The following is a 27,359-nucleotide window of genomic DNA, read 5'->3' on the forward strand; positions in this document are numbered from 1 at the left end:
GGTTAGCTCCCTGGCCTGGGAACATCTGCATGCCATGGGCGTGGCCAAAAAAAGTTTTGATTAAAGATGGTTTTATTCTAATTATGAAAAGAATACTTGCTGATTAAAGAAGTTTTAGACATATAAAGATGTAAGGAAAGCTAACTGAACCATAATTCTAGCCACTCGGTTTGCAATATGATACTTTGGTATGTACCTTAAAGTATTTTTTAGCATGCATTTTTAATTATTAAGGGTAGGAAGCCATGTCACAAAAGAAGAAATAAATGACCATGTTCATTTTTAACTTGTATTCACTACAAGGCAAATGATGCAGTATTTTCAAAATTTCTCAGTCTTTCATTAGAGCCAGTTCCAACAACTTATTGTGTAAAATTAGCTAAATTAAAATTTTTTCATGAAATAGATTCTGGATTTTGTACACTTCTTGGTTACAGTCAACAGACTGATCTTGAAATACTGCACATAAAATGATCCATCTGCCTGTGGTTGGTGGGAAACGCATACCCTCTGTGATTCATTCAGTTTACCAGTCCTCAGCTGCTATATATCCTGTTTAACCAGAGAGTTCACTAACTAAACTGCGATAAATATTTCTAAACACCTAATTTCTGCACTCATCGTGATGTTTGCAACTACAGTTTGAGTTAGATTTTTCTAGTATGGAACGCTATGTGATTTAAAAATCGTTTTCTCAAAAAATGATTAATTCCATGGAAAAAGGTTAATATTCTGTGAAAACAGGTTAAGCAGTATAATTTGAAAATCTCAATTTTGTTTTAAAAATATTTTTTTCAGCTAGAGTAAGGAAAGCTAGAATGATTACCTTTGGATGCTAAGATGAAAAATGAGTTACTTTATGGATATTAAATTTTTTTTACTATGTACTTGAATTATTTTAATGAGAATGTTGTTTAACTTAAACCTATTTATAGTAGGTTTCTTTAAAGTGGACCTTTGGCACTTTGCAGCTCAACAGAAGACTTTTAGAATTGGTTTGACACTTGGCAAACATTTTTAGGTGTGCATCGTGTATTAAGACATTGTTTGGCAATGTGAGATTTAAAGATTCATTTACTTTAACATCTTTTATTAGATTCTCTACACTCAGGGTGTTGATAGAGGGCAATTCTTGTCCTCAAGAAACCCAGTGTAGTAAAGAGAGCTGTGACAATCCCATGTGCTAAAGGCTGTGGTAGGTGTAGAAAAAGTGGTGTCTTGAAATCATTACCATTTGGCAAGCTATACGAGTATGGTATGGGAGATCCAGTAAAAACTTTAAGGATAACACTGTATGAAATCCATCTATATTTTTATCTTTCAGGTGTCAGCACAAAATGAACATAATTAGGGAAAATAAGGATTTGGCATGTTTCTATACAACAAAACATTCATGGAGGGGAAAGTAAGTATTTCTGTTGGTTTTACTTTTCTGTGCCTCTAAAATATTTTGAACATTTTCAGTATCTTGAGTAGTGCTCCATAATTCAATAATACCGTTCAGCCCTTCTCTCCTCAAAAGCATATGTGCGTATTTTAAATGCAAATGTTACATTTAGAATAAATTATTGTTCTTTTTTCTTTCGTCAAGTCTGGTTTTCTGTGTTTGTCTTGGGAAGGAATTTGGTAAGAATTAAAAGGAAAATAAATTAGTTATTCACAGAGTTGGATGTTCTCAATGATGACGTTATATAGTATGTACTAACTCTACAACTTTATGGTCTAGAGACAAGCCAGTGCATGATCAATGCATTTTCATATCCATTTGACTATCAGAGAAAAGAGTGTATCTTTCTTTAGAACTGTAATGAAATTTTAAAATTGGGTTTGATCTTTTCCTTGGGGAGGGGGTGATGACATTTTTTAGTATCTTGACTGGTCAGACCAAGGTATGATTGCTTCTGTTTCCTTTGTAAAATAGAAGTAGTTCCTACCCCTCAGGTTGTTATTAAATTGAGTTGATACAGAGTGTTTGTAGGTTTTAAAATTATGCCTTAAGTACATTGATTATTCAATGAATGGCACTTTTGACCATTTCAAAAGAAATTTAGTCTGTAGTAATAAGAAAAATGAGCGTTGCTGCACTTTGACAAATACGTGACAACGTAAATCCAGATCAGGCTTCAGACACATAAAATATGACATGTACAAAAAGCCAGTAATTTTGGTTCTTATTCTTTCCTCTCTTAGGTAATAGTGTTGTAACTTCTTAGAATAGTGCAACAACTGAATTCTGTAGTGTTTCTGGTTTGCATTATTAGCAAACTGACTATAATTTTGAAAGATTAGAGTGTTTAATTTTGTTTCCATTTACTAGCTCAGTAGTATGAACTACTTAATTTTGTTATTCTTGTAAAATACTTGTTTTGAAATTGTTTTCTTCAATTAATTTCATTGAGCAAAGTTAGAAAACTGGCATATCCAGGGTAGTATGTGATCTTTGTGAAAACATTCTTTCACTTGGCATGTTTTCAAGATTTATCCACATTATAGCATGTGTCGTTACTTCATTTCTTTTTACTGTCAAATCTATTGTATGGATATGCCACATTTTGTTTATCCCTTCATCATTTGATGAACATTGTTTCCACTTTTTAACTGTTGTGAATAGTACTGCTACAAATGTTCGCATACAAGTTTATGGGTATATCTATTTTCAAGTTCTGAGTAGAATTGATGGTATATGAAATTATATAGAATTATATGGTAACTCTGTGCTTGACTTTTTGAGAAGCAGCTAAACTGTCTTCTAGAGTGGCTGTAGCATTTTATAATCCTACCATCAATGTATGAGGATTCTAATTTCTCTACATCTTTACGGACACTTGTTATTGTCTGCCTTTTAATTTTAGCAATCCTAGTGGGTGTGAAGTATTATCTCATACTACTAATGAGTAAGATGTTGAGTATCTTTTTATGTGCTTGTTGGCCGTTTGTGTATTATGAAATGTCTATTAAAATCATTCACCCTTTTTTTTTTTCTTTTTTGGCTGCTTGGCAGCTTATGGAGTTCCCAGGCCAGGGATCCCATCCAAGCCATAGTGGTGACCTAAGCTGCAGCTACAGCAATGCCAGCTCCTTAACCCACTGTGCTGGGCCAGGGCTTAAACCTGTGTCCCAGTGCTCTCAAGATGCTGCCAATCCTGTTGTGCCACAGAGGGAACTCCCATTTTTTTAATTGGGTTATTTATCCTTTTGTTGTTAAGTTGTATGAATTCTTTATGTACTCTGAATACAGGTCCCTTATAGAATTATAATTTGCAAATGTTTTCTCCTCTTTTGTGGATTGTCTTTTCACTTTCTTGATGGTATACTTGGAAGCACAAAGTTTTTAATTTTGGTGAAATCCAATTTATCTACTTTTTTCTTTTGCCATTTGTGCTTTGTTTTTGGTCATGTGTAAGAAGCCATTACTTAATCCAAGATCACAAAGACTTACTATGTTTTCTTCTAAGAGTTTTATATTTTTGATTTGGGGTTAATTTTTGTGTATAGTAAGAAGTGTAGGGATCCAGCTTTATTCTTTTGCATGTGAATAGTTGTTCCAGCACCATTTTTTTGGAAAAGACTGTTCTTTCTCTATTGAATTGTTTTGACAGCCTTGGCAAAAATCAGTTGACCCTAAATGTAAAGTTTATTTCTGAATTCTCAGTTCTCTTCCATAGTCTATGCCTATCCTAATGACAGTACCATACTATCTTGATTATTGTAGCTTTGTACTGGGTTTGAAACTAGAAAGTTTCAGTTTCCAACTTTGTTCATTTTCAAATTATGTTGGCTCTTCTGGATCTCTTGCATTTCATGTGAATTTTAGAAACAGTTTTACAAAAAGGCAGCAAGGATTTTGATAGGGATTGCATTGAATCCTTTTAGATCAATTAAGGGAGTATTGTCACCTTAACAAGGCACACAAATATGGGATGTCTTTCCATTGAAATCTTTAAAAAATTTTTTCAGCAGTGTTTTGTTGATTTCAGTGTACACCCTTTGAAACTTTTAACTTCTCCTTGAAAGGTGCTATATTTTCCAGATAGTGACATTTATTTCATTTAGGTAATATACCTTATTGTGCAGCACTGAGTCTTTTATTAAATACTTACTTTATGTAGCCAATTCTAATCTAAGTGTTAAGTATTTCTCATCAGTCTTAATGAAAAAAATAAACAGCCAACTTTAGAAATTTTCTGTTGTTTCAGAGTTATGATATGAACCCTCTCTCTAGAAACATATCTATATACAACAGATTTTGCATGTGACTTTGAGGCTTTAGGTCCTCAGTTTTAAGAGATTCCATGCTATAGACACATGGCCAGTCCAAACCCAACATTGCAAAAAACGTTGTTAGTGGCAGTAAAGATGGACACATATTTTCCTTTCTTAATATACCTGAGTTAAAGGTAATTTTGCTAGGTATTTGTCCTTACTTTGCAGGCTACTCATGCTTTTAATAATTCAGGCATGTTCACAATCAGTATATACCCCTTGGCTGGCAAAGTAGCTTTTCTGCTATACTTGTCAATTTCCCACTTGTACATAATTAAAATATACCTTTATTCTGGGAGGAGCAGGAGGAGGGAGTAGACTTCAGTGGTAAAAAGCTCTTTTCTTTCATGAAAGAGCAAAGTTTCCTTTTAGACCTGGCAAGTCATTTCTAATAGAAGGGAAGATGAGTACATTTCAGTTAAAGCAGAAGTGCAGATTCACCATGGGAAACATCACAGTAATATCAAAAATATAAGTGCTTACTTTTTTTTGGATGGAAATTACATGTAAAATCTACCTGCGGATGGGTTTAATATTTGCATTCATTTATTGTAGCAAGTGCTCTGATTTAAGAGTGGCATTTTAGTATTGAAGCAGAATTTTAACTTCACTACATGGGGATATATTGTGATCAGTCTATGAAGTTTGGTGTCAGATGCCCTATAGCCTGTGGCTAGATATAGGAAATTGAGAGAATAGTTGAGGAGAAGGGAAGCTGGTGAATTTTTTGGGTGTTTTGGGGCCACACTATTTTTTTTTTTCTTCTTTTTAGGGTGGCACCTGTGGCATATGGAAGTTCTCAGGCTAAGGGTTGAATTGGAGCCATAGCCACCAGCCATAGCCACACCAGATCCAAGCCGCATCTGCGACCTACACTGCAACTTGCAACAGTGCCAGATCTTTAATCCACAGAGCGAGGCCAGAAATTGAACCCGCATTCTTATGGATACTAGTTGGGTTCTGAAGCTGCTGAGCCAGAATGGGAACTCCTCCGACACCTCTGAATCCTGTGAGAAGAGAGGCTTCTTACCTGCCTGGCATTTATACATTTCAGCAGTTCTGATAACGTGAAATCCTGGGGTTTAATGCCCTGCTTTGTTGATTTTAGCTCTTGGACCCTACCAGCTTCTAAACCTCCTAAGTCTATCCTGAATTCTCTTCCTGTTTTCTTTGTATATCTCTTTGTTCTTACTGTCAAGCAGTCTGGGATTTGAATATCTTAACCAGAAACGCAACTAGGACCGTATTTGCTTATAGGGAATTTTAGTTTTTGTTTTATTTATTTATTTTTTCTTTTTGGGGGGGCCACCCTGTGGCATATGAAGTTCTTAGGCCAGGGGTCAGATCCAAGTGTCAGTTGCGAACTGTGCTACAGCAATGCTGGATCCTTTAACCCCTGTGCTGGGTGGGATTGAACCTGTGTCCTGGTGCTGCAAAGACAACACTGATCCCGTTGCACCATAGTGGGAACTCCAGGAAATTTATGTTTTACACACAATGTTCTATTTTTTAAAATTAAAAAACACTGATTTACAGTGTTGTGCCAATTTCTGCTATACAGCAGAGTGACCCTGTCATTCATACATACATACATACATATATATATATACACACACACACACATTCCTTTTCTTATATTATCTTCCATCATGGTCTATCCCAAGAGATTGGATATAATTCTTTGTGCTCTACAGTAGGACCTCATTGCTTATCCATTCTAAATGTAGTTGTTTTCATCTACTAACCCCAAACTCCTAGTCCATCCCGCTCCCTCCTCCCTCTTCCTTGGAAACCACAAGTTTGTTCTCTATGTCTATGAGTCCGTTTCTGTTTTGTTCATTTGTACCATATTTTAGATTCCACATATAAGTGATATCATATGGTATTTGTCTTTCTGACTTCCTTCACTTAGCATGAGAATCTCTAGTTGCATCCACATTGCTGCAAATGGCATTATGCTTTTTAATGGCTGAGTAGTAGTCCATTGTATATATGTACCACATCTTCTTAATCCATTCATCTGTCCATGGACATTTAGGTTGTTTTCATGTCTTGGCTGTTGTGAATAGTGCTACAATGAACATAGGGGTGAATGTATCATTTTCACTTATAGTTTTGTTCAGATATTTGCCCAGGAGGGGGATTGCTGGATCATATGGTAGTTCTATTTTTGATTTTCTGTGAAATCTCCATACTGTTTTCTCTAGTGGTTGTACAAATTTACATTCCCACCAACAATGTAGGAGAGTTTCCTTTTCTCCATATCCTCTCCATGTTTGTTATTTGTAGGCTTATTAATGATGGCCATTCTGACTGGGCCATTCACACAATACACAATACTCTATTAAAAGCTAGTTTTATGATCAATGATAGAATTTTAAACAAATGATACTTGAACACCTGGACATCCATATACAAAAAAAAAAAAAAAAAAAAAAGAATCTAGGTATAGGCTCCATATCCTTCACAAAATTAACTCAAAATGCATCACAGACCTAAATATGAAATGCAAAATTCTAAAACTCCTTGAAGATAACATGGGACAAAATCTAGAGGAGCTTGGATTTGGTGATGACTTTTTTTTTTTTTAGGGCTGCACCCACAGCATATGGAGGTTCCCAGGCTAGAGGTCATATAGGAGCTGTAGCCACTGGCCTACACCACAACCACAGCAATGCCAGATCTGAGCCACATCTGCTACCTACACCACACAGCTCATGGCAACGCTGGATCCTTAACCTATTGAGTGAGGTCAGGGATTGAACCCACGTCCTCGTGGATACTAGTTGGGTTCGTTAACCACTGGGCTACGTTGGGAACTCCTACTTTTTATTTATTTTTTTATTTTAATGTAATTTAATTTTTTTTTCTTTAAGCTGCACCTGCTGCATATGGAAGTTACCAGGTTAGGGGTTGAATCAGAGCTGCAGCTGCCTGCCTACACCACAGCCACAGCAACTGAATCTGAGCTGCATCTCCAACTTACACTGCAACTTGTGACAACACCGGATCCTTAACCCACTGAGTAAGGCCAGGGATCGAACCCATATCCTTACAGACCCTCTGTCAGATTCTTTTTTTTTTTTTTTTGTAACTTTTTTTATATTGTTATTTTTTATATTACTCAATGACTTTATTACATTTGTGGTTGTACAATGATCATCACAATCCAGTTTTATAGGATTTCCATCCCACAACCCCAGCACATCCCCCCCACCCCTCAAACTGTCTCCTTTGGAGACCATAAGTTTTTCAAAGTCTGTGAGTCAGCATCTGTTTTGCAAAGAAGTTCATTCTGTCCTTTTTTCAGATTCCACATGTCAGTGAAAGCATTCGATGTTGGTGTCTCATTGCATGGCTGACTTCACTAGCATGATGATTTCTAGGTCCATCCATGTTGCTAAAAATGCTGGTATTTCATTCATTTTAATGGCTGAGTGATATTCCATTTTGCGTATGTACCACATCTTCTTGATCCACTCCTCTGTCAATGGACAGTTAGGTTGTTTCCATGTCTTGGCTGTTGCAAATAGTGCTGCAATGAACGTTGGAGTACATGTGTCTTTGCAAGTCATGGTTTTCTCTGGACAGATGCCCAGGAGTGGGATTGCTGGATCAAATGGTAGTTCTATGTTTAGTTTTCTGAGGAATTTCCATACTGTTTTCCACAGTGGTTGCACCAATTTACATTCCACCAACAGTGTAATAGGGTTCCTTTATCTCCACACCCTCTCCAGCGCTTATTGTTTGTCGACTTTTTGATGATGGCCATTCTGGCTGGTGTAAGGTGGTACCTCATAGTGGTTTTGATTTGCATTTCTCTAATAATGAGTGATGTTGAACATCTTTTCGTGTATTTTTTGGCCATCTGTGTGTCTTCTTTGGAGAACTGTCTGTTTAGATCTTCTGCCCATTTTTTGATGGGGTTGTTTGTTTTTTTGCTATGGAGCTGCAGTAGGTGTTTATAGGTTTTGGAGATTAATCCCTTGTCAGTTGATTCACTTGCAAAGATTTTCTCCCATTCTGTGGGTTGTCTTTTTGTGTTGTTTAGGGTTTCCTTTGCTGTGCAGAAACTTTTAACTCTGTCACATTCTTAACCCACTGAGCCACAAGGGGAATTTGATGACAACTTTTTAGATACAACACCAAAGGCATGAGCCATGAAAAAAATGAATTGGTAAGCTGGACTACATTACATTTGAAAACTTTTGCTTTGAAAAAGACACTATCAAGCTGGAAGAAAATGTTTGCAAAAGACATATTTTACAAAGAAGCCTTAAAATTCAATTTTAACAATAAGAAAAGAATTCAGGAGTTCCCGTCGTGGCGCAGTGGTTAACGAATCCGACTAGGAACCATGAGGTTGTGGGTTCGATCCCTGGCCTTGCTCAGTGGGTTAACGATCTGGCGTTGCCGTGAGCTGTGGTGTGGGTTGCAGACGCGGCTCGGACCCCGTGTTGCTGTGGCTCTGGCGTAGGCTGGTGGCTGCAGCTCTGATTGGACCCCTAGCCTGGGAACCTCCATATGCCGCAGAAGCGGCCCAAAGAAATAGCAAAAAAAAAAAAAAGACAAAAAAAAAAAAAAGAAAAGAATTCAATTAAAATATTAGCCAAAGACCCTGGAGTTTCTGTCCTGGCTCAGTGGGTTAAGAACCTGACTAGTATCTATGAGGATACAGGTTCGATCCCTAGCCTTGCTCAGTGGGTTAAAGGATCCAGCATTGCCATGAACCACGGTGTAGATCACAAATGCAGCTTGGTTTGGCATTGCTGTGACTATGGCAAAGCTGGCAGCTGCAGCTCTGATTTGATCCCTAGCCTGGGAACTCCCACATGCCACAGGTGCCACACTAAAAAGAAGAAAAAGAAAATAGTACCTCAGGGAACATTGGGGCTCACGTATCTTTTCAAATTATTGTTTTCTGTACAGATATGCCAAGGAGTGGGATTGCTGGATCATATGGTAACTCTGATTTTAGTTTTTTAAAGACCCTCCATAGTATTCCCATAGTGGCTGCATCAATTTACATTCCCACCAGAAGTGTAAGAGGTTTCCTTTTTCTCCACATCCTTTCCAGCATTTATTACTTATAGACTTTTTTGGGGGACTGCAGGTGAGGCATATGGAAGTTCCCAGACTAGGGGTCAGATTGAAACTACAGCTGCCAGCCTGTGCCACAGATTCAAGCCATGCCTGCGACCTACACTGCAGCTGGTGCCAACGCTGGATCCTTAACCTACTGAGCGAGGCCAGGGATCAAACCTTCATCTTTATGGATACTAGTTGGGTTTGTTTCCGCTGAGCCACTATGGGAACTCCTCTATCTGTGGACTTTTTAATGATGGCCATTCTGACTAGTGTGAGGTGATAATCTAATTGTAGTTTTGATTTGCATTTCTCTAATAACTAGTGATACTGGGCATCTTGTATGTGTCTTTGGCCATGTATATGTTATCTTTGGAAAAATGTCTCTTTAGGTCTTCTGCCTATTTTTTTATTGGATTGTTTGGTTTTTTCATTATAAGCTGTCTGAGTTGTTTGTATATTTTGGAAATTAATCCCTTGTTGGTCACATTGTTTGCAAATATTTTCTCCCAGTTTGTAGATTGTCTTTTTGGTTTGTTTATGGTTTCCTTTGCTGTGCAAAAGCTTTTAAGTTTAATTAGGTCCCATTTGTTTGTTTTTGGTTTTCTTTCCATTACTCTAGGAGATGGATCCAAAAAGATACTGCTGCTATTTATGTCAAAGAATGTTTTCCTCTAGGAGTATTATAATATCTGGTCTTACATTTAGGTCTTTAATCTGTTTTGAGTTTATTTTTGTATATGGTGTCAGAAAATGTTCTAATTTCGTTCTTTCATATATGTAGCTAACTGGTTTTCCACCGCTTATTGAAGAGACTGTCTTTTCTCCATTGTATATTCTTGCCTCCTTTGTCATAGATTAATTGACCATAAGTGTATAGGTTTATTTTTGGGCCTTCTATCCTATTTCATTCATCTACATGTCTCTTTTTGTGCCGGTACCATACTGGTTTTTGTTTGTTTATTTTGTTTTTGTTTTTGGCTGCTTGCATGGCATGTGGAAGTTCCTGGGTCAGGGATGGTATCCACACCACGGCAGCAACTCAGACTCCTGGAGTGACAAGGCCAGATCCTTAACCCACTGAGCCATAGGCAAACTCCCATACTATTTTGCTTACTATAGTTTTGTAGTATAGTCTGAAGTCAGGGAGCATAATTCCTCCAGCTCCATTATTCTTTTTCAGTATTTCTTTGGCTATTGAGAGTCTTTGTATTTCTATACACATTTAAACATTTTTATTCTAGTAATGTGAAAAATACCATTGGTAATTTGATAGGGATTGAATTGAATCTGTAGCTTGCCTTGGATAGTATGGTCATTTTAACAATATGGATTCTTCCAATCCAATAACATGGTAAATTGTTCCATTTTTTTGTGTCATCTTTTAATTTATTTTACCAGCATCTTATAGTTTTTGGAGTACAGGTATTTTTCTTCCTTAGTCGGGTTTATTCCTAGATGTTTTATTCTTTCTGATGTAGTGGTAAATGGGTTTGTTTCCTCAATTTCTCTTTCTGATCTTTCATTATTAGTGTATAGAGATAAACAAATTTCTGAATGTTAATTTTGTATCCTGCAACTTTACCAGATTTATTGATGAGCTCTAGTAGTTCTTTGGTAGGGTTTTTAGGATTTTATATATATAGTTTCATGTCATCTGCAAACAGTGACAGTTTTACTTCTTTTCCAGTTTGGATTCCTTTTATTTCTTTTCCTTCTCTGCTCTGGCTAGAACTTCTAAAACTTTGCTGAGTAAAAGTGATGAGAGTGGGCAGCCTTGTTTTTTTCCTGACCTTAGAGGAAATGCTTTCATCTTTTCATCATTGAGCATGATGGTAACTGTGGGTTTATCAAATGTGGCATTATGTTAAGGTATGTTCCCTCTGTGCCCAACTTCTGCAGAGTTTTTATCAAAAATGTGTGTTGAATTTTGTGAAAAGCTTTTTCTGTATCTATTGATAAGATCATATGGTTTTTATTTTTCAGTTTGTTAATGTGGTGTATTACATTGTTTGATTTGCAGATATTGAAAAAAATCTTTGCATCCCTGGGATAAATCCCACTTGATCATGGTGTACAATCCTTTTACTGTTTTGGATTCAGTTTGTTAGTATTTTGTTAAGGATTTCTCCATCTATATTCACCAGTGATATTTGCCTGTAATTTTCTTTTTTTGTGATATCTTTGTCTGATTTTGGTATCAGGATGATGGTGGCCTAGTAGAATTGAGTTCTGAAGTGTTCCTTCCTCTGTAATTTTTTGGAATAGTTGGAGAAGGATAGGTGTTAACTTCTATAAATGTTTGGTAGAGTTTGCCTTTGAAGTCTTCTGGTCCTGGACTTTTGCTTGTTGGGAGTTTTAAGATTACTGATTCAGTTTCATCAATGGTAATTGATCTATCTGTTCATATTTTCTATTTCTTCTTGGTTCAATTTTGGGAGTTTGTACCTTTCTAAGAATTTTTGTTTCTTCTAGGTTGTCTACTTTATTGGCATATTGTTGCTCATATTTGCCTTTTATGCTCCTTTATATTTCTGTGCTGTCAGTTGTAACTCTTCCTCTTTAATTTCTGACTTTATTGATTTGGGCTCTCTCCCTGTTTTTCCTGATGAGTCTGCCTCAAGATTTAACACTTTTGTTCATTTTTCGAAGAACTAGCTTTTAATTTTATTGATCTTTTCTTTGTTTTTTAGTCACCGTTTCATTTACTTCTACTTTGATCTTTGTAATTTCTTTGCTTGTACTAACTTTGAATTCTGTTCTTTCTCTCTAGTTGCCTCAGTGGTAAGGTTAGGTTGTTTGGGATTTTTATTGCTTTACTGAGGTAGGCTTGTATTAGTATAAACTTCCTTCTTAGAAGTACTTATGCTTCATCCCATAGGCTTTGGATTGTCATGTTTTCATTTTCACTTGTCCAGGTATTTTTTGGTTTCCTCGTTGATTTCTTCAGTGATCCATTGGTTGTTTAGTAACATTGCTTAGCTTCCACGTGTTTATGTTTTTTAGTTTTTTTTTTTTCTTTAGTTGATTTCTAATCTCATAGTGTTGTGGTCAGAAAAGATGCTTGATATGATTTTATTTTTCTTGTGTTTACTAAGGCTTGCTTTGTGGCCCAGCATGTGATCTATCCTGGAGAATGTTCATGTGCACTTGAGAAGAAAGTGTATTCTGCTGCTTTCAGATAGAATGTTCTGTAAATATAATTTAAGTCCATCTGGTCTAATGTGTCATTTAAAGCCTGTGTTTACTTACTGATTTTCTGTCTGGATGATCTGTCCATTGATGTAAGTGTAGTATTAAAGTCCTCCACTATTACTGCATTATTATTGATTTCTCCTTTTATGTCTGTCAATATTTGCCTTATATATTGAGGTGCTTCTGTGTTAGGTCCATATAAACAATTGTTATATCTTCTTGGATTGATCCTTTGATCATTGTGTGAGAGGCTGTGCATGGATGAGAACAGGGAGTATATGGTAAATCTCTGTACCTTCTGCTTAATATTACTGAGAACCTGAAATTGCTCTAAAAAAATAAGGTCTTTTTAAAAGAGCCATCCAAGCTGGAAAAAATATGGACCCTGCATCATGGAATTTAAGTCCTTAAAACACTACATTTCATAGGATGCCCTTCATTTAGAAATGGGACATTTTCTGAGTTATTGCAGAGTGTGTCCTTTACATCCCTTCTTTTTCTTTTCTGAGGAATACAATGCATTTCTTCTGTTGTAAATGACCCCTCTCAGGTAAAACTCATCTTTCAAGTGGCATTTGACCAGTTCAGTTTATTGTAGTAATAAAATGAGATGAATGGTCAGTTAACACTGTTTTGTATTTTAAATATGAATGCAGCATATGATACTTGAAACGTAATGATAATAATTACAATTACTTCAGTGACTAGTGGAGTTTTTGAGCTCTCTCCCCTCCCCACCCCCGTTATTGCTCCCCAGTGTGGTGTCTACTAACTGTGTGTCGCTATTTGAGTTTAAATAAAATTTAAAATTCAACTGCTCAGTAGCTACTCAATTGGACAGTGTATATATACAGAACCTTCCTGTCATTTCAGGAAGTTCCTTTGCATAGCACTAATCAGAATGAAAAGTTACCTGAGAAAATGTTAGAAAAGGCTTAGTTGTTTGGAGATTGGTATAGAATTGAAAAGAACATTTTCTTAATTGAGATCCTCTAAGATTTTGAATATGACAACATCAGTTGACATGAAAGTTAAAAATTTGTGAAGTCACATTTCTGTCATTTGATTTCATTGAGCAGTCTACTAAGGCAGATATTGATTTAATAACATTGTATTTGTTTGTTTTCCTTTGTCCTCATTAATTTTTTTTTTTTTTTTTTTTTTTTTTTTGTCTTTTTGCTATTTCTTGGGCCGCTCCTGCAGCATATGGAGGTTCCCAGGCTAGGGGTCAAATCGGAGCTGCAGCCCCTGGCCTACACCAGAGCCACAGCAATGCGGGATCCGAGCCGCTTCTGCAACCTACACCACAGCTCACGGCAACGCCGGATCGTTAACCCACTGAGCAAGGGCAGGGACCGAACCTGCAACCTCATGGTTCCTAGTCGGATTCGTTAACCACTGCACCACAACGGGAACTCCTGTCCTCATTAATTGATTAAACCTCTAAAACTGGGAGTTCCCGTCATGGCTCAGTGGTTAATGAATCTGACTAGGAACCATGAAGTTGCAGGTTTGATCCCTGGCCTTGCTCAGTGGGTTAAGGGTCTGGCGTTGCCGTGACCTGTGGTGTAGGTTGCAGATGCAGCTCGGATCCCGAGTTGCTGTGGTTCTGGTGTAGGCCAGCAGCTATAGCTCCATTTGGACCCCCTAGCCTGGGAACCTCCATATGCCGCGGGAGTGGCCCTAGAAATGGCAAAAAGACAAACAAACAAACAAACAAACCAACCTCTAAAACTTTGAGACTTTCTAGCTGTTTGGGTAAATCCTAATCCACTTCACAAATCCCTTACCCTTCTCCCCACTTTAGAAAACAGCAAATGTATGTTTTTATGTTAGAAGGAAGGGCTCTCAAACTTTATTTAGTTTCCCGTTTTACTTTAGACATGTGAATTTAGGAAAAATTTTGTAATATGGTAAAGATTAATAGACTCTATCATGTCCCTCCCAAATGGAAATTTTGTCATTTTTATTGTGTAACATACTAATTAGAAAAAATAATAGGAAAATTAAAATGTGAAAAAGCTCTCTTGATCTTAATGGGAATACTCTTAGTGTGTTACCCTTGTGTCAAACAGTTGCCTGTTGGTTTAAAGTAATATATGCGTTTTTATTGCATTGATAGTTTAAAGCAGAACAACATGATCTTTCCCCACAGATACCAAAAAGGCATCCAGGGAGTTCCCATTGTGGCTCAGTGAATTATGAACCTGACTAGTATCCATGAAGATGCAGGTTTGATCCCTGGCCTGTTCATTGGGTTAAGGATACAGCATTGCCATGAGTGTGGTGTAAGTCAAGTCACAGACACAGCACGGATACCGCATTGTTGTGGCTCTGGTGTAGGCTTGGCAGCTGTAACTCCGATTTCACCCCTAGCCTAGGAACTTCCATATGCTGCCGCCTGGAGAAAAAAAAAAAAAAAAAAAGGCATCTGATTATGTTTAGTATCTATTTTTGATAACTTACAGATCATATTTATTGAAGTACCTATTTCAGTAAATATGATCAATTATATTAATACTTCTTTTTTCCTTTTAGGGCTGTGCATGTGTCATAAAGAAGTTCCCAGGCCAGGGATTGAATTGGAGCTGCAGCTGCCAGCCTTTGCCACAGCCACAGCAACACCGGATCCTTAACCCACCAAGTGAGGCCAGGGATCGAACCCACATCCTCATGAATGTTAGTCAGGTTCTTAACCCCACCGAGCCACAAAGGGAACTCCTTAATACATTTTCCTAATATTAAACTGTTTTCCTAAAATGAACTGTCTTTGGTCATGGTGTATTTTAAGATGCCATTTGATTCTTATTGCTAGTTTGTTTTTTGCAATAGATTGGTGTGGGTTTTTTTCTTTTTTTGTGTTGTAGGATTTTGGTATCACTGGAAGAATTGAGAAGCTGTTGTCTTTAGTCTATTTTGTGAAGTAATTTAAGAAGCTTAGGATTTACCTGTTCTTTTAAGGTTCCATCTCCTTGTTTGAGCCTTGATGCTTTTGTAGGGTGTAATCGTTTGTATTTTTCTTAAATTCTTCTATATAGAAGGGTTGATTTAGTCTTAATTTTCAAATTTATTGGCATTGACTTACATCATTAATTTCTTCTGTGTCTATGGTTATAAATTTTTAGTCTTCTTTATTTTGCTTTTGTTTTTTACACCTATTTTATTGTTTTATTTCCAAAGAGCTAATTCTTCAGTTTTAAATAAGTTTTTCTTTGTTTCTCTCTCTCTTTTTTTTTTAGCTTTTTAGGGATGCACATGCGGCATTTGGAAGTTCCCAGGCTAGGGGTGGAATCAGAGCTGTAGCCACTGGCCTATGCCTTGGCTACAGCAGCATGGGATCTGAGCCACATCTGCGACCTACACCACAGCTCATGGTGATGCTGGATCCTTAACCCACTGAGCGAGGCCAGGGATCAACCCTCATCCTCATGGATCCTAGTTTGGTTTGTTAACTGCTGGGCCCTGAAGGGAACTCCCTCTTTGTAAATATTTTAATAGCTGTATATTTTCTCATTCAGTTTCCACTTTTTGGCTGGGCGGGGGGGCGACCACACCCACAGAAAGTCTTAGGGCAGTGGATCAAACCCATGCCACAGCTGCAGCCCAAGCCGCAATGCCAACACAAGATCCTTAACCTGCTGTGTCACCAAGGGAAATCCTCAATTTTTACATTATCATTATGAATTCCTCTTCTAAAGGATTACTGATATTCAAATAGTTTTTCTCCTTCAGATATGTTGCTTTAAGTGAAGGAAGTGAAGTGGAAAGTGAAAATTTCTTGTCTGTGGTTTAGGCTTCCTACTTCTATAAAATTACGCTTAAGTGTAATAGGTAGGTGTTTAAATAAAAGTTATCAAGATTCCAGAATAGGGCTGTGGCAGACCAGTTGCAGGTCATAGCTTTTCCTTCATTTGCATCACAGTCTTATTGAAAGGATATTTTGAAAGAATTTTAAGTAGTGTATGGTGTATTTTTTTTTTTTTTTAATTTTCCCATTTGGAATCTTTTGGCATCCTCTGGCAGTGCTTTACTAACTTCATGCGTAGTAACAATATAAGATTGCTTACATAGATTTTACTTTTCTCCTTAAGGATCTTACTGTTTCACAGCAAGATGAGTAATTGGTGCATCTTAATAACCAGTGACATTTCAGAATAGTAAAAACGTGAGAATATAAAACTAAACTATATTTAGTCATCATTAATCAGTTAACACATTTGTGTTTGTTTATTGAAATGTTCATTTGTGTTATATGTAATTTCTTATAAATGTATCTTTTATTTAAGACTAAATTTAAGTACTTGTCTTCCTTTGTAGGTATAAGCGTGTCTTTTCAGTTGGAACCCATGCGATTACTACATATAATCCTAATACCTTAGAAGTAACAAATCAGGTAATTTTATTAGAAGTTATAAGGCATTTGTTTGAACTCCATTTGAATTTTAAAAGCTAGGTTATGACCCATGACTCCCTGGAGTGAAATCAGTACTTTAGGTTAGAAATGTCAAATCTGAGAAAGATTAATGTACTTATATAATGCTCAAGACCAAACATAAATAAAGGGGGTGCGTGTGTGGTTATCTAAGCTCTAAGGGTTATAACTTCTTAATATGTTACTATTGATGATAGCCATCTTTTTAATGTAAAAATTTGTAAATTCTTTATAATTTTAAGGGCAATACTGTTACTGCAATACAGGCATACATAGGTCTCAAGTGCAGTGGTTGGAAAATACTTGTCATGAAAGTAAGGTTACTATTTATAAAGGCAAGAACATGGATAGGTAAGCATATTTAAGTATATTCTAGTTAATTTTAGTTCTAAATTAGCCATGTGTTACAGATTCCTTTTGTTGTTGTTTTTAACAGATTTGCAGGTAATCATTAAATGTTATTCCCGAGTTCTTTTAACATCTGTGTATTTTTAATTGTTTCGATTAATGTCATTACTTAAATTAGAATGGAGATAGGACGTTTTTTAAATAAAAAAAGTTCTTTCTTTCTTTTTTTTTTTTTTCAGAGCCGCACTCACAGCATAAGAAAGTTCCCAGGCTAGGGGTGGAATCACAGCTGTAGCCACTGGCCTACACCACTGCCACAGCAACACCAGATCTGAGCCATGCCTGCCACCTACACCACAGCTCATGGCAACACCAGATCCTTAACCCACTGAGCAAGGCCAGGGATCGAACTCGCATCCTCATGGATGCTAGTCGGGTTCGCTAACCACTGAACCACGACAGAAACTTCCAAAAAAGTTATTTCTGATAACTGAAAACTTTTAAAAGTATTTGTGTTATAGAATTTTTTTTTTTTTGTCTTTTTTTTTGCTATTTCTTTGGGCCGCTTCCACGGCATATGGAGGTCCCCAGGCTAGGGGTCTAATCGGAGCTGTAGTTGCTGGCCTACGCCAGAGCCACAGCAACGCAGGATCCGAGCCGCATCTGCGACCTACACCACAGCTCACGGCAATGCCGGATCGTTAACCCACTGAGCAAGGCCAGGGATCGAACCCGCAAGCTCATGGTTCCTAGTCGGATTCGTTAACCACTGCTCCACAACGGGAACTCCTGTGTTATAGAATTTTTATAAGACAAAACTTTTTCTAGACCTTAGGTCTATTTTATAAATTTTCTCATATAAAAAGTGATTGTAAAATTAAAGTAGTAAAAATAAGTGTTACATTTCACCGTATTATAGCACCAGTTGAAAGAATTCCTTTCTTTTTGTTAGTGGCCTTATGGAGACATTTGCAGCATCAGCCCTGTTGGAAAAGGACAAGGAATGGAGTTCAACCTCACATTTCGTAAAGGCAGTGGAAAAAAGTCAGAAACATTAAAATTTTCTACAGAGCACAGAACAGAACTTCTTACAGAAGCATTGGTAAGTACCATTCAGGTTTATACACTAAATTTCTCTCTTTGTCTTTTTAGGACTGCACCTGCGACATATGGAAGTTCTCAGGCTAGGGGTCAAATCAGAACTGTAGCTGCCAGCCTACACCACAGCCACAGCAACGCCTGATCCTTAACCCATGGAGCAAGGTCAGGAATCAGACCCACGTCCTCATGGAGACTAGTTGGTTTGTTACTGCTGAGCCACGACAGAAACTCCTCTCTTCTCTTTTTTAAGCAAACTGTTACATTACAATGCAGTTATTAATGTTTTGAGCCCCTGTTCCCACTATGCTTATTTTTTCTTTTTGACCTCTAACTTGACACTGCGAAACTTCAGTTTTTTCTTACTGAAGGCTTTATATTTGATGGTGTTTTAGTCTTTTAAAATGCATTACATAGAAAGAAGCAGTTGCATGTTTAATTTATCCTGTTTTTCAAAAAATGCCACACTTTTTGATTATCTTTAAACTATAATAACATTTTTTAATATCAGGGTTATTATGTTGGGATTTTAATTACTTTGGATAGAAAGAACCGAACTGTGATTCTTCCTTACCAGTCTGTTGTTATAAACTTTTTTATCTTCTCTTTCAGAGATTTAGAACTGATTTTTCAGAGGGAAAAATCACAGGAAGGGCAAGTATTTAACATTTGTTAATACCTATTTTTATTTTTTCAGCTGTTACCCTTTAGAAATCCTTCTATGATCTATGTGTTCCTTTTATGACAAAGCTAAAGAGGGGAAGAAAGAAACATTATTTTAATGTCTGCTGATACCATGTGATAGATGAATGTAGTTTGAGCGGAAACTCAATTATGAGTAATTAGATTTATGACTGTTAGTGTTCATAGTTTGGAAAAAAATCTTCAGGCAGAACTATGGAGCATTAAAAACAATGCTATAAGCATTCAGGTAATCTTTATTCAGTCTTCTAAACAGCAGCAGACGCTTCACACTGCTGATAATACCTGCTAGAACATGCAGTAGTTGTTTTGTGTAGGAGATTCCTACTTCAAAATTATTCAAGTGTTAAGGTTTATAGGTCAAAACTGTCTTGTTATATGTTCTTCCACTGGATCTGGCCAACAGTGAAGCTTTGCATGGTGCACTGTCAGCTTTGGGGAAGTCATTTTTTCTAATAGAATCTTAACTTTCTCAGGCCTTCTCTAGACATGTTACATAGTGTGACTGACTAAATCAGAGTCTTCTGGGGAAGGGAAATGGGCACTGATGCTTTTTTTCACTCCCTTGAAATAGTTGAACTTTGTTTTCCTGGAAGGTATTATTTTTATAATGGGGGTGGGGGTGCAGAGTAATGCTTAATTAAACTCATAGCACTGTCCGGAACTCTAGCTTCTGGCAAAAGGCAGGAACTGAATTCTGATATAGTGACAGCACCATTCCCCTATCTTTTTAAAGTCCTCGTCCTTTCTATGGATGTTCTACTCCTTATTTTAGTATACCAGAAGCCTCAGAGATCTCAAGTCAAGCAATTGGCTGGTTGCCCAGGAGCCATTTAAAATAGCCTAATGGTATTTGGTGAGCTGCCTGTTTTCTTTTGCCTGATGAGCTGCAATCAGATTTCTATAAATCATAATTTGGTGTGCTTATTTTAATTATTTTATGTTATCAGGTGAATTTTTTAAATGTCTCATCTGTTTGGAAAACAACTGTTTCCAAAAGCATATTTACAGATTTTGTTTATAAGCTTCATTTTATATCACTTCAACAGCTTAATACTTTTCAAAATTTTGTGGTGGAAACTGTGTCCCTAGCAGATTGCCTGAAGGGCAGCACTCTGTGTGTGTCTTTTTGCCTTTTCGCCTCTTCCAGGGCTGTTCCTGCAGCATATGGAGGTTCCCAGGCTTAGGGGTCTAACCGGAGCTACAGATGCTGGCCTACGCCACAGCCACAGCAATGAGGAATCCAAACCGCATATACGACCTACACCACAGCTCTTAGCAATGCCAGATCCTTAACCTACTGAGCAAGGCCAGGGATCGAACCCGCAAGCTCATGGTTCCTAGTCGGATTCGTTAACCACTGCGCCAAGACGGGAACTCCCAGGGCAGCACTTTTATATAAGTTGAATTTGACCTCAGGCCTCCCACTGCCCCTTAGAGACTCTGAATCAGGGTCTCACAATTCTGAAGGACAATTGTGTTTCTACTGGCAAATCTCATTACTTGACAGTTGATTGTCAGGTGGGAGGAATAGTGAATAACGTAGAGTGGGCTGAGGGGCCTGTAAATAAGCAGAGTTGGGAAGAGCACCATTTTGGTGTCCACCTTTCTATGCCCATTTCTGCTGGATAAGTGTGGCACTGCTCCATCTTTCAGTTTAGAGTCAGGGCTCTAAATATATTCTTGGGTTAATGCAGGCCCTTTTGTTTTTTTTTGCAGAATTCCTTTTAATGAAACCATCATGTGCATGATGTCATAGATCAGTAATGCTGAGGGGATTGAGCTTATGAACCCCATTCCTAGTTTCAGTGCTGGGGTGTTAGCAGCAGTGTTTATTATTCAATGCCTTACTCTTTGCAGAATGCCTGCAAGAGAATTTTTCTCTTATTTTGATATTAGAAATAGTTGTACTCTTGTGCAGCAACTAATTCATTTTTACCTTAAAAATCATGTTACTGATCATGTATTCCTATTCATATTAATGGGTAGAAAACTGGACTTTTTGGGTGGATAAGGATTGTTCATTTCACATGTAAAATTTTGTTGTCCTTTCTCTTTGCCCCATTTTGCCTTTATTTAATTAATTAATTAATTAATTAATTTATTTATTTATTTATTTATTTTTTGTCTTTTGTCTTTTGTTGTTGCTATTTCTTGGGCCGCTCCCGCGGCATATGGAGGTTCCCAGGCTAGGGGTCCAATTGGAGCTGTAGCCACCGGCCTACGCCAGAGCCACAGCAACGCAGGATCCGAGCCGCGTCTGCAACCTACACCACAGCTCACGGCAACGCCGGATCGTTAATCCACTGAGCAAGGGCAGGGACCTAACCTGCAACCCCATGGTTCCTAGTCGGATTCGTTAACCACTGCGCCACGAAGGGAACGCCAAGGATTTCCGTTTTTAAAAAAGATTTTATAGATTCGCCTAAGAGCAACTTAAAATTTTCACAAAATATTGTGACCCAAACCTTTGCTAATTTAAAAAGGTCATACTGTCTTTAGTTAGCATGAACATTCTTTTTTTTTTTTTTTTTTTTTTGTCTTTTTGTCTTTTTGTCTTTTGTCTTTTTTTGTTGTTGTTGTTGTTGCTATTTCTTGGGCCGCTCCCGCGGCATATGGAGGTTCCCAGGCTAGGGGTGGAATCGGAGCTGCAGCCACCGGCCTACGCCAGAGCCACAGCAACGCAGGATCCGAGCCGCGTCTGCAACCTACACCACAGCTCACGGCAACGCCAGATCGTTAACCCACTGAGCAAGGGCAGGGACCGAACCCGCAACCTCATGGTTCCTAGTCGGATTCGTTAACCACTGCGCCACGACGGGAACTCTCAGCATGAATATTCTTAATTGAATAAATATAAACTTCCAAATGGCTTAAATAAAACTGTCTTTAACATTTTGGATAGTAGCTCTAAGTGTTTATAATATTTAGATTTTTGTTTCTTTCAGCAGCGATTGATACATTAAATGTAATTTTATGGTAAACTTAAATATAAATCCAAAAGTATTATTCTCTCTCTCTTTAGAGATATAACTGCTATAAGCATCACTGGAGTGATACAAGAAAACCTGTCATTTTGGAAGTAACTCCAGGAGGGTTTGACCAAATTAATCCTGCAACCAACAGAGTCCTTTGTTCCTATGACTATAGAAATATTGAAGGCTTTGTAGATCTCTCCGATTATCAAGGAGGGTTTTGTATACTTTATGGAGGATTTAGCAGATTGGTAAGTAATGTTTTAAAAAAGTCACTTAAAAGGGGACATGGCCATTTGAAGGAAAGCAGAGCATTTATATTTCACTTCTAAATTTTCTCTGAGCCCTCTGGGAGGAAGTATGGTATTAAGAGTGTGGCCTTTGTTATCAAAGAGACCTGAGTTTGAATCCCAGTTTGCAGCCCTCTAAAATGAGCAATATCTGTGTCATAAATTTTTTTTTTTGATTGGGTGAGATAATTTATGTGAAATGTGTAAAAACACAGTGTGTGGCTTAGTATTCAATAAATGGTAGTTACAGTTTTATTTTTACTGGTATTAATGTCTTACCTGAAAGTTTCTAAGCTTCTTTTGAAAAAATAATTTAAAACCTTTTTTTAGTAGTCTTTCCTTTGTGCAGCTATTTATAATCTGAAATCTCATATTCATTGAAACTTTATTTATTTTTTGGCTGCACTTGTGGCATGCAGAAGTTCCCAGGCCAGAGATTGAACCCATGCCACAGCAGCAACCTGAGCCACAGCAGTGACAATGCTGGATCCCTAACCTGCTAAGCCACCAGGGAACTCCTGAGACCCTGTTTGTTACTTGAAAGACCAAGCTGAGCTATATATGATGACCATTTTTTTTTTCAATAAGAAACATCCTGCCTACTTTAATTAAACCCCATATCTCAGAGATGAGCATTGGAATATCCACACGGAGAGGCGCAACTGAACTTACTCTCAAGAATCCTTTCTCTGGAGAATTTTAATTCCTATAGCTACCTTAACGTCCTGGAAACTACTCTAAGATTTAGTGTTCTGTAGATTAACTATCCATTCCTGGGTAGCAGAGCCAGGGCAAGTCTTTTAGATATATGAGGCTAGAGGGTAGCAAAAGAAAAGTAAAAAGAATGATGGAGAGTCAGTGTCCTATGATAAACCATAATGGAAAAGAATGTTTAAAAAGAAAAAAAAAAAATATATATATATATGTATATATAAATGAATCACTTTGCTATGTAGCAGAAATTAATACATTGTAAATCAACTGTACTTCAATTTAAAAAGAAGAGTGATGGAGGGGGTGAACAATCTGATTTAAATAAGTTAGCTCTTCAGTGTTACAGGCCTTTTCCCATTCTAGATTTCACTGTTTACCCAGGTGATGGGTAACACTCTAGTGTCCCCCATCTAGGAATGCTCATGTGGAAATTTTGTTACTTCTGAGTCTAGACCCAAAAGATGAAGGCCCAAAGAGAAAATTATTTCCTTCTCTCATTGTAAAGCAGTCTAAATTCTGCTATTATAGTGTTATCCAAAGGTTTGTCTCTTCCCTGGGTGGTGGAAATTTATAATGATTTAACCTCTTGGTGGAAAACATACCTTATTACAGGAATGTGGCCTCACAGACCTTAACAATAACTGTATCACAGTAATTCAACCAAGCCTTACAATGCATAAAGTAAACATTAAGGATAAGAATGATGATACTCCTCAGATGCCAACATTTTTTATTGCTTTATAACATCAAGTAGTTGTTTGTTTGGCTATGCCCGTGGCATGTGAAAGTTTCCCTGGCCTGGGATCGAACCCATATCACAGCAGTGACCCGAGCCATAGAAGTGACAATGCCAGATCCATAAACACTAGGCTACCAGGGAACTCCATGTGGTTTTATTTAATTAATTAATTATTTTTTTTTGTCTGTTTAGGGCCCTACCTGCGGCACATGGAGGTTCCTAGGCTAGGGTCTAATTGGAGCTGTAGCCGCTGGCCTACGCCAGAGCCACAGCAATGTGGGATCCGAGCCGTATCTACGACCTACACCACAGCTCACAGCAGCACTGGATCCTTAACCCAATGAGCGAGGCCAGGGATTGAACCTGCAACCTCATGGTTCCTAGCTCGATTCATTAACCACTGAGTCACGATGGGAAATCCTCCATACGGTTTTAACTTTTTTTTTTTTTTTTTTGTCTTTTTTTGCCTTTTTAGGGCCTCACCCACAGCATATGCAGGTTCCCAGGCTGGGGTCAAAATGGAGCTGCAGCCACTGGCCTACCCCACAGCAAGAGCAATGCCAGATCCAAGCCTCATCTACAACCTACACCACAGCTCACGGCAATGCTGGATCCTTAACCCACTGAGCGAGGCCAGGGATTGAACCCGTGTCCTCATGGATGCTAGTCAGGTTTCTTAACTGCTGAGCCATGATGGGAACTCCAGGTGGTTTTAATTTTAATCAACCACTTTCTAAGCATACTCTCTGGCTTTGGCGACACTAGCTTGGGAGTTCCCGTTGTGGCGCAGTGGTTAATGAATCCAACTAGGAACCGTGAGGTTGCGGGTTCGATCCCTGGCCTTGCCCAGTGGGTTAAGGATCCAGCGTTGGTGTGAGCTGTGGTGTAGGCTGCAGACGCGGCTTGGATCCCGAGTTGCTGTGGCTCTGGCGTAGGCCAGTGGCTACAGATCCGATTAGACCCCTAGCCTGGGAACTTCCAATATGCCGTGGGAGTGGCTCAAGAAAAGGCAAAAAAGGACAATAATAATAATAAATAAATAAATAAATAAAAGACACTAGCTAAAACGAGTCAGTTCACTACATACATGAGACCATGACAGATTCATTCAGCAAAACTTCATCTAGTACCTTCTGCATTTGTAATGACTGCAATAAGCAGCTGGGAATAAAATCAAGTTTTAAAACATCTGATCCAGAGTTTCTCATCAGGATAGCTAATGGCATTCTGGGCAGGGCAATTCTTTCTTGTGTGAGATTCTCCTGCCCTGCCCTTCAGGGTTGTAAGCATTTCTGGCCTTTAGGTATCACATTCACATAGCAATACCTTATCTTTACCTTTATAAATACACTCCTGGAGGTTGGTTTGTGACATTCAGAGGCCAATGATTTGTAAACATTTAAACATTCTTCAGGGTAATCTTGCAAGAAAGCCCGCTACAAAAAAAACAGATGAAATCAGCTACATTGGTTGAAACTAGAAATCCTGCCCACAGACTACCCACCACCCCTGCTGGATTTAGCTGGGGTCCCTGGGGCCTGTTTTGGAAGTCTTAGAGTGCTATTTTCCATACAATGATGGGAACCAGACTCTGAGAAGTTATGAGCTGATAATTTCCATTCAGTGATCATTTGCCAAACTCTATATCCCAGGCTTTGTGATTTTATTTTAATAATAGGGTTTCAGCCATAGCACACTGCTTGTTTACTTCTGATTGAAATTTTTTCCCCCTAGAATTGCTCCTTCAGTCTCTTTCCTTTGAGTTGTTTCAATATGGTCACATTTTAATTGTTTCAACTCTGACTTTTTAAATTTCAAATTTTGTGCAGCATTTATTTGCATCAGAGCAAAGAGAAGAAATTATAAAAAGTGCAATAGACCATGCTGGCAACTACATAGGTATTTCATTGAGGATCAGAAAAGAACCTTTTGAATTTGAGCAATATTTGAATCTTCGCTTTGGGAAATACAGCAATGATGAATCCATCACATCTTTAGCAGAATTTGTAGTCCAAAAAATATCACCTAGACATTCGGTAAGACCCATGTGTTAAAAATTAAAATTTTTTCATCTTTTGGTGTTTTTCCTCAATAATTTTTAAACTATGTATCCATTTTGTTGAAGGAACCTGTTAAAAGAATTCTAGCGCTTACAGAAACATGTTTAGTAGAACGTGATCCAGCAACCTACAATATTGCAACATTGAAGCCGTTAGGAGAAGTAAGTTTCATCAACATTAGCTTAAATGAGATTTTTTTCCTCTTCATAAATTAAAATAATTTTCTATTTTAACATTTTTTTCATGTCTAAAGAATGGGGAACAGGAAGAATCTGTATTTAATTCTTCACATTATATTTATTGATCTTAGAACAATGAATATTGCAAAATTTATTTCCCAGGTCTACAATGTAAAATTTTTATTCAGTATTATATAAAAATGTGAATGAGACTTTTAAGCAACTCTTAAATTCTGATATCATAAACAGTTTTATTTAAAAATTTTCTCATGTTTTTACAATGAAATTATACAGAAAAGTCACATAACATTGGTGGGTCTACATTTTAAAATATTAGCTTTTGTCAGCAAAATGATGATATGTAGTTTTTCTGATGAAATACCATAAAACTAAATATCTTTTGTTGAACTTGTTTTTTGCTTTCCTTAGGTATTTGCATTGGTTTGTGACTCAGAAAATCCTCAGCTTTTTACCATTGAATTTATAAAAGGACAAATACGGAAATACTCTTCGACAGAGAGGTATTTTTTTTTTTTTTTGTAATTCATCTAGCTTTTTGAGACCCTTGTATGTGCAGGGCAGAGTGCTTCATCAAAGAGGAAAAATAAAGATTTATAATCTAAAACTTCAAAATTATGTAATTTAGGAAAAGACGAGTTTATTTAGTTTTCAAGTTTTTAAAGAATAAAAAAATGACTCAATTTTAAATGGAAGGGTGAAAAATAAGTGTATTTTTGAAATTTGTACTTTGGAAGTATTTAAAAATAACACCTTTCACTTTTATTCTTAAATTGTTTGGATAATGGCAGGAAGTTACTTTAATAGAAATATGCTCAATGAAAATAACACAGCATTGGAGTTCCCATCGTGGCTCAATGGTTAACGAATCCAACTAGGAACCATGAGGTTGAGGGTTCGAACCCTGGCCTTGCTCAGTGGGTTAAGGATCCGGCGTTGCCATGAGCTGTGGTGTAGGTCGTAGACGCAGTTTGGATCTGGTGTTGCTGTAGCTCTGGTGTAGGCTGGTGGCTACAGCTCCGATTAGACCCCTGGCCTGGGAGCCTCCATATGCCACGTGTGCGGCCCTAGAAAAGACAAAAAAAAAAAAAAAAAAGAAAAACACAACATTGTAACTCAACTATACTTTTTTTTTTTTTTTTTTTTTGTCTTTTTGCCATTTCTTGGGCTGTTCCTGCAGCATATGAAGGTTCCCAGGCTAGGGGTCCAATCGGAGCTGTAGCCACCGGTCTACGCCACAGCCACAGCAATGCAGGATCCG

The 27,359-nt window shown here is 37.6% G+C and overlaps 1 protein-coding gene across 3 annotated transcripts in view; it reads left to right on the plus strand.

Moving 5' to 3' along the window:
* DNAJC13 (DnaJ heat shock protein family (Hsp40) member C13) overlaps window positions 1–27,359 on the plus strand; it is a 134,050-nt gene that overhangs the window by 23,000 nt on the left and 83,691 nt on the right. For all 3 annotated transcript variants that reach the window (XM_084989673.1, XM_021069457.2, XM_003132418.6), the window contains exons 2-9: window positions 1,325–1,405; window positions 16,861–16,936; window positions 18,276–18,425; window positions 19,034–19,075; window positions 22,149–22,349; window positions 25,671–25,877; window positions 25,967–26,062; window positions 26,510–26,601. Coding sequence is in view for 2 of the 3 variants with exons in the window: in XM_021069457.2 (XP_020925116.1) it covers window positions 1,338–1,405; window positions 16,861–16,936; window positions 18,276–18,425; window positions 19,034–19,075; window positions 22,149–22,349; window positions 25,671–25,877; window positions 25,967–26,062; window positions 26,510–26,601 (932 nt within the window). In the remaining variant the exon portion in view is untranslated. The remainder of the gene's footprint in view (window positions 1–1,324; window positions 1,406–16,860; window positions 16,937–18,275; window positions 18,426–19,033; window positions 19,076–22,148; window positions 22,350–25,670; window positions 25,878–25,966; window positions 26,063–26,509; window positions 26,602–27,359) is intronic.

This window comes from Sus scrofa, chromosome 13, assembly GCF_054392235.1.
Source record: "Sus scrofa isolate SSC_HxYL_T2T_F1_AM1 chromosome 13, Sscrofa_HxYL_maternal_Yorkshire_Landrace_v2.0, whole genome shotgun sequence".
Taxonomy (NCBI): domain Eukaryota; kingdom Metazoa; phylum Chordata; class Mammalia; order Artiodactyla; family Suidae; genus Sus; species Sus scrofa.